Raw genomic sequence first — 11,811 nt, 5'->3', positions numbered from 1 at the left:
GCTACGCCCACCATGTCAACTGATGGCATGTACGAGCGGGAAGTCGAGTACTTATGGTTTGGCGCCGAGGACGCGATCAGGAGATGGCGGGTCAGGGAGCCCCCGGATCTGCTGAAAGAACCGGCTGGGGTTCCAGACAAAGGTGAGGGAGGAAAGGAGGTCTGCCCCCCGACGGACCCGGGAAAGGAAACCCTAAAAAGACCGTCGAGCAGCTCGAGAGCTGGGGGCGGGAAGGGCACGCTCGCCAGCAAAGAAAGAACAGCTCCTAAAGCCCTCGGGGCTGTGGCGAAAGTTGGGCCGGAGAGACCATTTGACTGCCGGGGGTGGAGGTGGGGAGCAAACGTCACGGTGACGCGTTCGCGTGGTCTCCGACACGTGACGGCCGACGTCATGCGCTAAGGGAAGAGGGAGAAAAAATGGCTCCTGCGGGCCTCGGCTGGTCTGTGGGCTGGTTGTCCAGGGCTATACCCCTTCTCCTGGCTCTGAGCGCTGGAAGGGCCCCGGCGCTGCCCGAGGTACTGAAGAGGGAGTCGGTGGGGTCTGGGAGGTGGGGAAAGGGGGTGATTGGCCCCGGGCCTTGCTGGCCACCACCGGCGTCGCCCACCCCTCTGGTTCCAGGCAGACGGCCGGAGTCCGGGGGTCAGCCAGAGGCGCCGGGCCCTGGCCGCCCTCCCGGCACCCTCTCCTGGACCCACCCTCGCCCCATGTCCTCATGACTCATACATGATCTGAAGTGTTAGTAAAGGATCAGCCCAAGTATTCCGCCGAAGGAGTCAAGGGGCTGATGTAGGGCTACAGGATAATTATCATATGGGAGAACGAACACCTCGTAAAATTTTAGGTCAGAACCCCGGCCTGGGGGGTGGGGTTCATCTGGGTCGGAACTCTCAATGTGGAAATCCCCCCCAAACGATGCAGATGGGCAGCTTTAGAGTTTGAGAGCTCCATGGGGGGTAGAGATTGAAGGGACTTACCCCAGGGTCATATATCCAACATGTCAGAAGCAGAACTTGAACCCAGGTTTTTCTGACTATCCTACTAATGAGCCATGCTCTTAAAGGTCAGTTTAAATGTCTGTTACTGTTTGTACAGTTAGTTATAAATGTCAGCTACTATAATTACTTAGTTATAAGGGAGCCTGGAATTGGAAGTCGGAATATGATAAATTTATGTTGTGAAATTCTTTGTGAATAGTATCTCATTTTATTCTCACAAAAACCTGGCTGGCAGACGCTATTGTTATCTCCATTTTATAGATGATGAAACTGAGACAGGTCCAAGTGACATGCCCAGGGTCACATAGACAGTAAATGTCTAAGGCCAGTATTTGACACAGGTCTAACAGACTTGGGATCTCCTGCACTATCCACTGCATTATCTAGCTTTCTCAAAGTCACTCACACTTAAGTAGCTGTGTGATCTTGGGCAAGTCACTTTTCCTCTTTAGCTCTTCAGATCTTAGATGTAGAACTAGAAGGGACCTCAGGATCCATGTAGTCCAACTCCTTCATTTTACAGATGGGGAAACTGAGGTCCAGGGACATAAGAGTATTTTATACTTAAGAGATAGGTTTTGAACTCGAGTCCTTGGACTGCAGAGGCAATGCTCTTTCTACTGTATAGTTAGTCATAGTTGCCTGGAGGGGAACAAATATTTAAGTGACTTACCCAGAGTCACACCCAGGATATCTCTGGTCCCCATTAAATCTGAGGTTGAGAGCCAGAGGAGGTTGGAAGAAATGATTTCCAAAAATCGATTTGTAACATTCTGTGAGTCTGAGCTAGCTAACACAGCTGTTACTAGTTTAATGTTTCCTAAAATGTCACTTCCTTTACCTTTCTGCCATTTTAAGGGTCAAGTCATATCCTCCATGAACAAATGCCTGCCTATAATGCAGATCTAAAACTGTAGGATGTTGCCAGTGTTGAGTTTTTGTAAAAATCTTTCATGTCTCTCCAAATCAATATGACAGGTTTGCATGAATAAATGACTGTATTTATTTAATAAATGTTTTTGAATGGTGATCTGCAAATGTGTAAGGGGCTTTTCCTCATAGATTCAGGTTGGGAAAGAGTGGAGAGTAGCAGTTGGAAGGATATTATTTGATGAAAGAATTGATACCTAAAACAAAAGAAAGTAATACATTTTTCTCTAGACCAGACTATAGGAGGAGTGGGTAGAGCCTCTTTCAAAGAATCTGGTTTATGAGTTTAACTTTTCTGTGTTGGGTGAAAAGATAATGCAATTTCATCATCCGTTTGTAAGGTAGGAATGTGCCCATTTATAAGGTAAGAAATTGGTGGTCAGCACTACTCTGACCATTTCTTTTTCTTGTCTGTTCCTGACCTTACATGTCCTCAAGGTATGCACATACTGTCCAGGGCCTGCACATGACACATCAGAGGTTGACCATTTCTGTAAGCAGAGACAAGAATTAAAACTGAGGGCACGTTGCTGTCTGACCAAACAGGGCACCATTGTGGGGTAAGGAAGAGGAATGGGCTATGTGATTAAATACAACTGTATGGTTTGAAACTTCATCTTTGCTTCCCACATTACAAACTTACAGATACATAGTCCTTATACTTTTTAATCCTTATGCCATTTTGAAGGGAAAGCCCTATGGACCACCTGTCCCATTTGACTCTACATAGCTACTGCACAAAAAAATATCATATACCTTTTGCCTAGCTAGATAGTTGTTGTTTAGTCCTTTCAGTCTTGTCTGTTTTCTTGGCAGAGATACCAGAGTGGTTTGCCATTTCCTTCTCCAACTCATTTTACAGATGAGGAAACTGAGGCAAACAAGGTTAAGTTACTTACCAAAGGTTACACAGCTAGAAAGTGTCTGAGGCCAGCTTTGAACTCAGAAAGATGAGTCTTTGTGACTCCAGGCCTGCCACTCTATCCACTTTGCCACCTAGGAGTCCTACAGACAATACTTGCTGTTAAACTTGCAAAAGTACAACCATTTGCCATTATTTCCTTTGTTTTGACATTGAAGCTAGCATTGGGTATGACGCAGAAAGGACCACATGTCTCAAGTTCAGAACCGTATCCTTCTTTGAATGTATTACAAAATGTCTCTGTACCCTTCAGCTGAACACAAATCAATAATTGATTTGAGTTCAGTTATATGACTATGCATTCTGCATTATATATTTGAAATTGAACTTTTTTTGTTTTATCAAGTGACTGTTAAGTATTTTGATCCACAAACATGTTTTTCATATCTTTCTTTGTTCCTAAAATAATTTAAGATAAGTTATTTTGAAAATTTCAACAATAGCAATTTCTCTTTTGTATTTTTCACTAGAGTACCAATAAATGTATTTTTTTAAAAGGACAAAATATTGTTACATATGTGTCTCCAATTATTTGCTAAATTTTTCATGGAATTGCTTCAAAACACAGTCTAAAGGTATCCTTCTAATCATTTTGACTCCTTCCTCTACTTTGCCCCCAGTAAGTCACCAAGTCCATTCTGCCTTCATTCTCTCTCTCTTATCTGTTTCAGTCTAATACTCTCCATTCCCACTGTTATCATCATAATCTAGCCTTGGATTCATGTATTTTTATTGTCTCCTAATTGGTCTTCCTTCTTTTAGTCCTTCTGTCCTCTGAATTGTTGTTTATTTTGTTGCAAGGTCAACTATGAGATTCCCCATGCCAACAGAATAAAGCATAAACTCTTAAGCGTGGCATTCCTCTGGACATAAGTTTTCTTTCTGACAATAGCTCTGTGATATGAATCTGGCTGTTGCCAGATTCACTGATTTCCAAGCACATTCTCATCTCCTTGCTCATGCTTTTCTTTCTTCCCATAATATTGTCCATACTTTTCCATATCCATCCTAGCCAGTCCTATCTCTCTCATGAAGCCTTCAGTGATCCTTCTAGCCCATCCTGATTCTTCTCTCTGATCTTCTGTAGCTTTATAACACATGATATCAGATGCTCCCTTGTGACATTGTTATATTGTTCTTAAACTCACAAGTAATTTTTGTAATTGTTTTTTGTGTCTTGTTCTTATCCTCTGCCTCTTTGTTTACATCTACCAGTGTAATAATGCATAGTGCTTACATAGTAATGCACAGCACTTGACAGGCTCTTGATACATATTTGTTGAATTAAATATAAGAGGGAAGAACAAGACTAAAGCACAGTCTCAAACCCTGAGGATTTTGCAGTTTAGTGGGCATTCACATCTGTACTTGAGGGAAAAAAACTTACATTTTTATATAACTTGCATTTTGTATCATCCTGTAATGAGTCACTAGTGATCTGGTGACAGGTTTGGGATACTTTTTCTAGATAAGAAGCACAGAACTCTTTCCTTATTTCCTAATAGGCACAAATAATTCTGACAGGTTGGTCCCAGACAGGCCAAGATTAAGATGGAGTGCAGCACCTCGGGTGTGCTATCTGTATAACTAGTCTACAATAAATGATGGCTGGCTGGAAAAGGAGACAGAAAGGTGGCAAAACCATCCTGCGGGTGGGAAGAAAAAATGGTGGATGGGGCAAAAGGGACTGCACTGACCTTCTCTTCTTTCAGACTAGATCTTCAGAACTGTTCCCTGAAAGAACTGGACCCACTCTTTGCTGAGGCACGTTCTGCCATTGTTCTGTAAGTGCTCTCAGGTCCCTCCTTCTCAGAGGACAGAAGCGTACAGGGGCGAAGAGCTGGGTCACTAGGGAGGGAGCCCTTCCAGGAGAAATGTGGGGGTCCTTACTTGGACAGTCCTGGATGAACAATGGGCACTGAGAGAAACAGAAGTGTGTGACAATTAAAAAGGTTCAAGAGACATAGGTTTTTGGGTGATTTAATCATTTTATTAATAAGGCCAGCAGTTTATTAATAAAAGGATGGTCAACTGGTTGTTTTTCTTAGACCAAAGACCCCTAATGGCAGTGGGATCACAGTTTATATGCCTTTCGAAGTTTCCTGAGGGATGCCTAATTACCACTGATTTGTTAACATAGTGTTAGGTTGGAGAGGTCAGGTTAGGGAAGTAGGCTGTCTTGGGATATGTGACTGAGGTCACTCTTGGTCAGAGCCATTAATTTATATATTGCTTGTCTTGATAATAGGGAGAATCAACATTTTCCCAGGCCTGTCTGAGCAAACACAATGAGCAGGAATATACCCGTTAGCCAAAACTTAGAATTTCTTGCCTTTTTTTTTTAAAAGAATTTCTTTTACTGTCTGATTAGATCTTGACCTGAATAAATCTCTGAGACTTCCCACACTGATTTCTGGGTAAAGGGGAAAAATCTTAGTCCTAATACAATAATTAGTTATTAGATATAAGAGAGAAATATTCATTTCTCACAAGTGGAATCGGGGAGCTTCCCTAGGTAAGGCAAAATAACAATGGTATTTTTGATTTGCAGGGACCTACAAGCAAACCCCCTCCTGAATATGTCTACCTCAGTCTTCCGTAATTTCACTGAGCTCCAGACGCTGTGAGTAGAGTGAAGTAGGAAACATAATGAGATCAACAACATCTGATTGCGTGCTATGACAATTGTATGTTATGTTCAGGGTGCTGCCATTGAAAATTGACTGTCCTGGAGGTTGTTATGCCTGGGATAATATCACCTGTGGCAAGGACAGCTGTATCTGCCACGGGCAAAGAAGTCAGTGCAATAGTACTGTGGAACCAGGTATGACTTTTCACTTCCATGCTTCTAGGAACTGCTTCACTTCCCTTAGACTCTACCCTTTGAATAAGGGAAAGTAGTCCCTGATTTAATTAGCATCCATGTTTTCAAGAGCTTTCTTATATTCCACAGACTCCCACCCTATGTAGATAAAGGAGATAATCAGTTTTATCCTTTCTGTTGTTGCTGCTGGCCTGGAAAGCAGTTTGGAGGATTTGGGGTTGGAGTAGAAGGATGGGTAGCTTCGACTACTAATGAATCCCGTTAATGCACTGTAGTTTTTCTCCTGCTGCAGCTTTGTGCCCCGAGAATGCATATTGCGTCCCTGATGGCCCAGGCCTCTTCCAGTGTCTTTGTACTAGGGGCTTCCATGGCTACAAGTGTCTACGTGAGGTGAAGAGTGGGGATATGAACTGGCTGGAATGAGAAAATTTACTGAGCAGTAGGCAACCAGAGGGTATAGAATGTGGGAAGTGGTTTGGGACCTGGAATAGTTTGGAATCAACTGCATGAAGAGGGAACCACCAGGGAGAACTGTTTAGGGAGGTGTGCTTGGGTGGAGGGGGAATGACAAAATAGACGTCTTTGAAAGGCTCTGCTGACACTTATTCCTCACGGCATATTATTTATAGGGTTCGTTTCCACTCCTCCTGTTCTCTGGAATCCTGGGCACTACCACATTTTGCATATCCATCTTGCTCTGGGGGACCCAGCTTCGAAAAATCGAAACCTCCTGAACCATCTTCCCTGGGAACTAAAAATCGAATAAGCTCTTAAGGGGGCGCAGCCCCGGAGTTTTCTTGCACCGCTCAGGCCTTGACCCGGAGTGAAGAGAAGTAGGGGGTGGAGAGAGCTGGAATCTACAGGTGGTCTGGCTGGTTCTAGACCAGGCTTGAGGTTAGAAGTATCTGTAAGGGATGTTTGCTCGTAATAAAAAAAAAATCCCCCTTTTTAAGAAAAGGTGGTCTGCGTGTTTGTGTGTGTAAGAAAATTACTCCCCTCCGGCTTTTCTTTCAAAAGCCGCAAGCAGGCCCGCTAGTCCTGGGAAGGCCGGGTGATGTCTACCCGGCCCGGGGATGATTTGGTGACGCAACGTCACATCACTCGGCCCCGCCTCCTTTGCGTCCGCTCGGCCCCGCCCCTGACGTGTTTGGCGGCGCCCTCTGAGCCACGGCTCCCGCCACCCGGGAGCGAGACGAGGAGCAAACACCGGCTCGGCCACCTCCGCCGTCGCGGGCCACGTGGACGCGCCGGCGCGCCGCCCCGTTTCGCTGCTCCGCTCCGCACGTGGTTCCCGCCAGGCCGCCCCTGCGCTCTCCTAGGTGGCACGGCTCCGGCTCCGGCTCCGGCTCCATGGCGGCGCTGGTGTTAGAGGACGGGTCGGTCCTGCGGGGCCAGCCTTTTGGCGCGGCCATATGCGCCGCCGGGGAAGTGGGTAAGTCCCCCAGCTTAGGCTTCCTAGGCCCTCTCCCTCCGCCGGCCCCGGAGGGACCCACCACCTTCCCCAGGTTGGTGTCCTACCCAGCCCCTCACCCCGGCCAGGTTGCTGAGAGCTGCCCCAACCTGTCTTCCCCCAGTGTTCCAGACTGGCATGGTGGGATACCCGGAGGCCCTCACCGATCCGTCCTACAAAGCCCAGATCCTGGTCCTGACATACCCGCTCGTGGGAAACTATGGCATCCCTCCAGAAGAGGAGGACGAGTTTAGCCTCAGCCAGGTACAGGGGCCTCACCGGTCCTTCCCCTCCTGAAGCCTTTCTGCCAGCTCCTGCTATTGCCTTTTGCAGAGAGCATGTTGCAGTTTACCTGGGAAGGGTTAGGATGTGCTGGGCTTCTAGTTGTCTTCATTCCACAGCCACGGCTGGTAGGAAGGAATATCTAGAGAGATATTCTTGCCACCCCCATACACGTGTAAACACGATTTCACCCCCTTTCTGGTCAGTTAGCAAGCATTTATTGAGTTTCTTCTATGTACTGTTGGAAAGAGACCAGCAGGAGCCCCGAATCAGGAGCCCTAAGGACTCAGGGGTTTCTGTAACTTGGTGACTCAACTGGGATGCTGCTGATAAGTACAGTAGGTGTGGTGTCTGTACTGTCTGCCTTCTTAACTTGAACCCCATCTTAAAGGATGTTGCCACACCCATCTTGACTTAAAATATTTATAGATTGCCTATGAATATGATACTCCTGCTGGGTGCTTGCCTAAGGGAAGGAGGGGATGGGAAGATGATTCATTTAATAGTATCTGGCATTCCTGTAGTACTTTTTAGTTTAAAAAACAATTTCTTTTGATCCTCACAATATTGCTATGAGATTGGTAGGGCAGCTATCAGACCTATTTTACAAATAAGGAAATATAGTCACAATGTTGTCACTTGTTCAGAATCACATAGCTAATCAGGTTTACTGATTCAATCTTCTTCCCATTACATCTTGAAGCTGAGATAACTCCACCTCCTGGAAGCCGGCTTTGCTGGCCTAGATCCCCGGTAGGTCTGAGCCAGGGCCCCTTACACCTCCTGGCTTCTGCTGGCTGCTCATCCTCCTCATCCTCCTCATCTTCCCTCATGGCAGCATCTACCAGGAGTACTACTCCCTAGGAGGTCTAGCTACTTGATGAGTTCCTGGCTCCTTAACTCTTTTCCAGACTCCCAATCACTTTGCAAATATCCCCTCTTCCCCAGGTTTACCATTGGGTCTCACTTTTCCAAAATTCAAACTTAGGAACCCAGGAGTCCCACTTTCACCTTCCCCTTCAGGACCCAGGTGCCCTATGGCACTTCCCCCACATCCTGTTTAGTGTATTGATTGTCTTGTCTTCAGAGCTGGCCTCCATAAGGTTCCCACAAGCTCTGCCTTTGTGCCTCCAGGACTCTTCCTTTGATGCAGGAACCAGAATTCTTGCCTGGCCTCCTCATCTCACCCCATGGCTCTTGGACTGCTTCCCTATCAGATCCCAGACATTTGGCTCCCTGTCTCTAGTTTCTATTTAGGAATTCTAAGCTTAAGCTCTACTGGAGGGTCCCAGGAGTCTTCCCCATCTTCTGGTTAGATGTCAGGACACAGTCGTCTTGTTTTTCCAGGTTCAGTTGCACACCTAAAACACCGTTTTAGCCCTCCTGCTTCCCTGCACCCTCTTCTTTCAGAGCCCTCAGGCCCCCTGCCAATGGGCTGAATCCCAGACTGGATTTTGTCTCTCAGCCCCAGGCTTCCCCTGATCATTCCCTGGTGGCTGTGTTGAGGTTGAGGGGTGCTGGGACCCCAAAATCACAATGCATGGTCCTGCCCAAAAGAATTTGACCCAAGCTGCCTTTCAGCCAAAGACAAGGTTGATTAGAACATCCATCATATTGGCCAGATTCTTAAAGAGTCTGAACATTAGTGAGCTATTATTGGCTAGATTACAGGAATCTGAGCACCTTAATGGTGACAAGATGGACCTTATATACAGAAAGACTGTGAGAGGGATCTAGGAGTGGCCAAGTAGTTTGAGGTGACTGGAGGAGGGGCCTAAGGAGATCTGGATGGGAGTGGCCAGTTAGCTGGGGTGAACGGAACTACTGGAATGTGGCCAAGGGAGAATGGAGCCTAGCTAGGATTAAGGGTGGGAAATAGTCTGGGGCCATGGGGACATAAGACAATGGAGGGCTAGGCTAGGTTAAAGGTTACAGAGAATTGGGAGATTGGGTGTAGCTACAATGAAAGGCCAGTTGATGGGATTATAACCTCAGGGGAATGCCAGAGATTTGGCCTTGTGGGAAAAGTGAGAGTTTTTCCTTTCTGGCGTCCAGATCCCATCCTTATCAGCTTCATTCAAGAGCTCTCCCCATCTCCAACCTTCCTGCTCTTCTAGATCAAGCAGTCAGTCTGTTGTCTAGGTAACGGGTATAGTATTAGCTGGGGAGAGGGAATACAGGGAGGGCAGAGTACCAATTGGAGGGAGAGCTCTGACTCAGGAGCCATTGAGGCTGTGACCCTTCTCATCCCATCTGGGATCCCAAAGCACTTTCTGCCTCTTGGGTCTCTGTTAGGAGGATGGGAAGAGGTAGGGGGTCAGAAGAGTAGGAATAAGAGGGTGAGACCATCTTCATTTTTATACCATCCCATCAAAATAAACTTATTCCCTGCTGCTCTGCTTTGTCTAGGTATAGTCCTCCAAATGCCCAAAGGCCAGAAACCACAAGGGGTCTTCTCGTCCCAGATTTTTTTGTTTGTTTTTATTTTTGACTAGGTAAAAGAGCCCATTCTTTTTCTTATTTCTTTCTTGGCCTTAATTACTGAATAGGTAGGTGTTGCCTCAGTCAAACTGAGACTTTAGAAAGGCCAAGGTCCCCAACTGCTTCCAGGGCCATCTCCAGTCATCCTATCTATATCTTGCCAGTGGACCCAGATAGAGTGAGGCTGATGACTTTGCACAGCCCTCCTTCACTTAAATTCAATTCACTTGAATGTTATGACATCACCTTCCTGATGCCATGGTCCATCCTCTTTGAAAACTGAAGAACAAGCAAAAATCTTCCCACTATACTGGCCTCAAGGAGCTTTTTGTAGTAGAGGGGACAAAATAAATAGCAATGATAATAATCATTGATAAATGTACAGTGTTTTGAGGCTTGTGAACCGTTCTATATGTAATATCTAATTTGATTTATAAATAACAAATATAGGGCAGAATGATTGCCATAAGAGAAGTTCAGAGTTCTGTGGAAGTTTAGAAGAAGAACTCTTGAGGATCAGGAAAGCCTTCATAAAGTACTTGGCATTTGAGCTAAACCTCTAAAGGGTGGAGACAGATGCAGGTGGCAGAGGCCAGTCAGCTGAAGGGAGTATTCTGAGCAGAGGCTTGAAGGCAGGAAATTATTTGGGCGGCAGAAGTATGGTTTAACTGGAGCATAAGCAGTAGTAGATGACTTGGTTAGAATGATAGATTGGACCCAGAGGGCACGAAAAGCCTGGAGAACCAGGCTTCAGAGTTTGGATTGGATGGAGAACTGTTGAAGTTTGTGAAGGCAGCTGAATAGCTAAATGGAGCCCTGGACCAGGAATCGGGAAGATCTAGGTTCAAAGGTGGCCTCTGACCCTATTTTTGTGACCCAGGGCAAGTCACAAACCTTTTACTTTCCTTAATCCAGTGGAGAAGGAAATGGCAAACCACTCCAGTGTCTTTGCCAGGAAAACACTATGGACGGCATTGGTCCATAGGGTCACAAAGAGGTGGACACGACTGAACAACTAAACAACAATTGGCGACTGAACAACTAAACAACAATTGGCGTAGGTACCGGTAAGGGAGTAACTTTAGGAAGATTAATGTTATTAGCAGTGAATACAATAGAATGGTGGGGGAGGGGAGCTGAGTAGGAAAAACAGAAGGTGGAATGACTAGCTAAAGAGCTCTTATGTATGCTTAAAGCTAGAGGTGCTAAGGGCCTGTTTCTGGTACTTCTCCTTTAAGAGGGTTGTAACTCCTGGGATCTTTCTCACTAACTTTCTTTTGCAGTGGTTTGAGTCGTCAGGGATTCATGTGGCAGGACTGGTGGTGGGAGAATGCTGCTCTGCACCCAGCCACTGGAGTGCTGCCCGCACTTTGCACCAGTGGCTGGAGGAACATGGTATACCTGGTCTCCAAGGTATTAGAGGGGAAAGTGAAGGGGAGGGGTTCTGGTGTGGACAGACAGAGCATAGTGTGCTGAAGTTGGGGAGAATCAAGAGCTGCTATCAGGGGGAGAGGAGATAAAGTTGGGATGGAGATCAGAAGCTGATGTAATAGGATCAGGAATGAAGGATGGGGTCCTGGGGCTGTGGAAGGAAAGGTTGTTTGTGCTCCTGTGGCAGGCCCTGGTCTAGGACTTGGATCCCTATGGAAATAGTTGTGTGATACTGAGGGGGAAATTTGTCCCTGAAGTCTAATCTCTCTGCTGAGCTTGATTGATCTCCTGGTCTAACAGGTGTTGATACAAGGGAACTAACAAAGAAGTTGCGGGAACAGGGATCACTTTTGGGAAAACTGGTACAAGATGGGATAGAGCCTTCATCTCTGCCATTTTTGGATCCCAATGCTCGAGCTCTTGTACCTGAGGTTTCCATTAAGGTATGGACCTTGGGGGATGGGATGGAGGCTGGGTGTCACCAGGGCTAACTCTG

General features: G+C 46.3%; 2 protein-coding genes across 7 annotated transcripts in view; both read left to right on the top strand.

The window, feature by feature from the left end:
• The first annotated feature begins 17 nt into the window (after positions 1 to 17).
• On the top strand, positions 18 to 6,628 carry ATRAID (all-trans retinoic acid induced differentiation factor). Of its 3 annotated transcripts, none has more exons than XM_020983849.2 (7): positions 364 to 515; positions 2,364 to 2,485; positions 4,560 to 4,631; positions 5,399 to 5,470; positions 5,550 to 5,671; positions 5,947 to 6,061; positions 6,301 to 6,628. In XM_020983849.2, exons 1-7 carry the CDS (start codon positions 417 to 419, stop codon positions 6,443 to 6,445), a joined length of 747 nt encoding a protein of 248 aa, XP_020839508.1. In that variant the 5' UTR covers positions 364 to 416; the 3' UTR covers positions 6,446 to 6,628. The 3 variants fall into 3 exon arrangements, with proteins under 3 accessions (XP_020839511.1, XP_020839508.1, XP_020839510.1); XM_020983851.2 differs by having other exon boundaries at positions 367 to 515; positions 5,964 to 6,061; XM_020983852.2 differs by lacking the exons at positions 364 to 515; positions 2,364 to 2,485 and adding an exon at positions 18 to 142.
• A 177-nt stretch (positions 6,629 to 6,805) lies between these two features.
• The window catches only part of CAD (carbamoyl-phosphate synthetase 2, aspartate transcarbamylase, and dihydroorotase), a 29,684-nt gene continuing 24,678 nt past the window's right edge, over positions 6,806 to 11,811 (top strand). For 3 of the 4 annotated variants that reach the window (XM_020983841.2, XM_020983840.2, XM_020983838.2), the window contains exons 1-4: positions 6,806 to 7,103; positions 7,246 to 7,385; positions 11,168 to 11,297; positions 11,616 to 11,758. In XM_020983841.2, coding sequence (XP_020839500.1) covers positions 7,022 to 7,103; positions 7,246 to 7,385; positions 11,168 to 11,297; positions 11,616 to 11,758 — 495 coding nt within the window. In that variant the 5' untranslated portion in view covers positions 6,806 to 7,021. The remainder of the gene's footprint in view (positions 7,104 to 7,245; positions 7,386 to 11,167; positions 11,298 to 11,615; positions 11,759 to 11,811) is intronic. The other variant, XM_020983839.2, reaches the window with a different exon arrangement.

The sequence above is a fragment of the Phascolarctos cinereus genome, unplaced genomic scaffold, assembly GCF_003287225.1.
Source record: "Phascolarctos cinereus isolate Bilbo 61053 unplaced genomic scaffold, phaCin_HiC Scaffold_2;HRSCAF=192, whole genome shotgun sequence".
In the NCBI taxonomy this organism is placed as follows: Eukaryota; Metazoa; Chordata; class Mammalia; order Diprotodontia; family Phascolarctidae; genus Phascolarctos; species Phascolarctos cinereus.
Note: the sequence above shows the minus strand (reverse complement) of the source record. Positions and strands in the feature narration are given on the sequence as shown.

Bases quoted from the DNA above. Each gene is read 5' to 3' on its own strand.
- ATRAID (XM_020983849.2), top strand. From the start codon at position 417: ATGGCTCCTGCGGGCCTCGGCTGGTCTGTGGGCTGGTTGTCCAGGGCT. The intron at 2,486-4,559 runs GTAAGGAAGAGG...CTCTTCTTTCAG, and splicing joins AAACAGGGCACCATTGTGGG to ACTAGATCTTCAGAACTGTT. The intron at 6,062-6,300 runs GTGAAGAGTGGG...TATTATTTATAG, and splicing joins GCTACAAGTGTCTACGTGAG to GGTTCGTTTCCACTCCTCCT.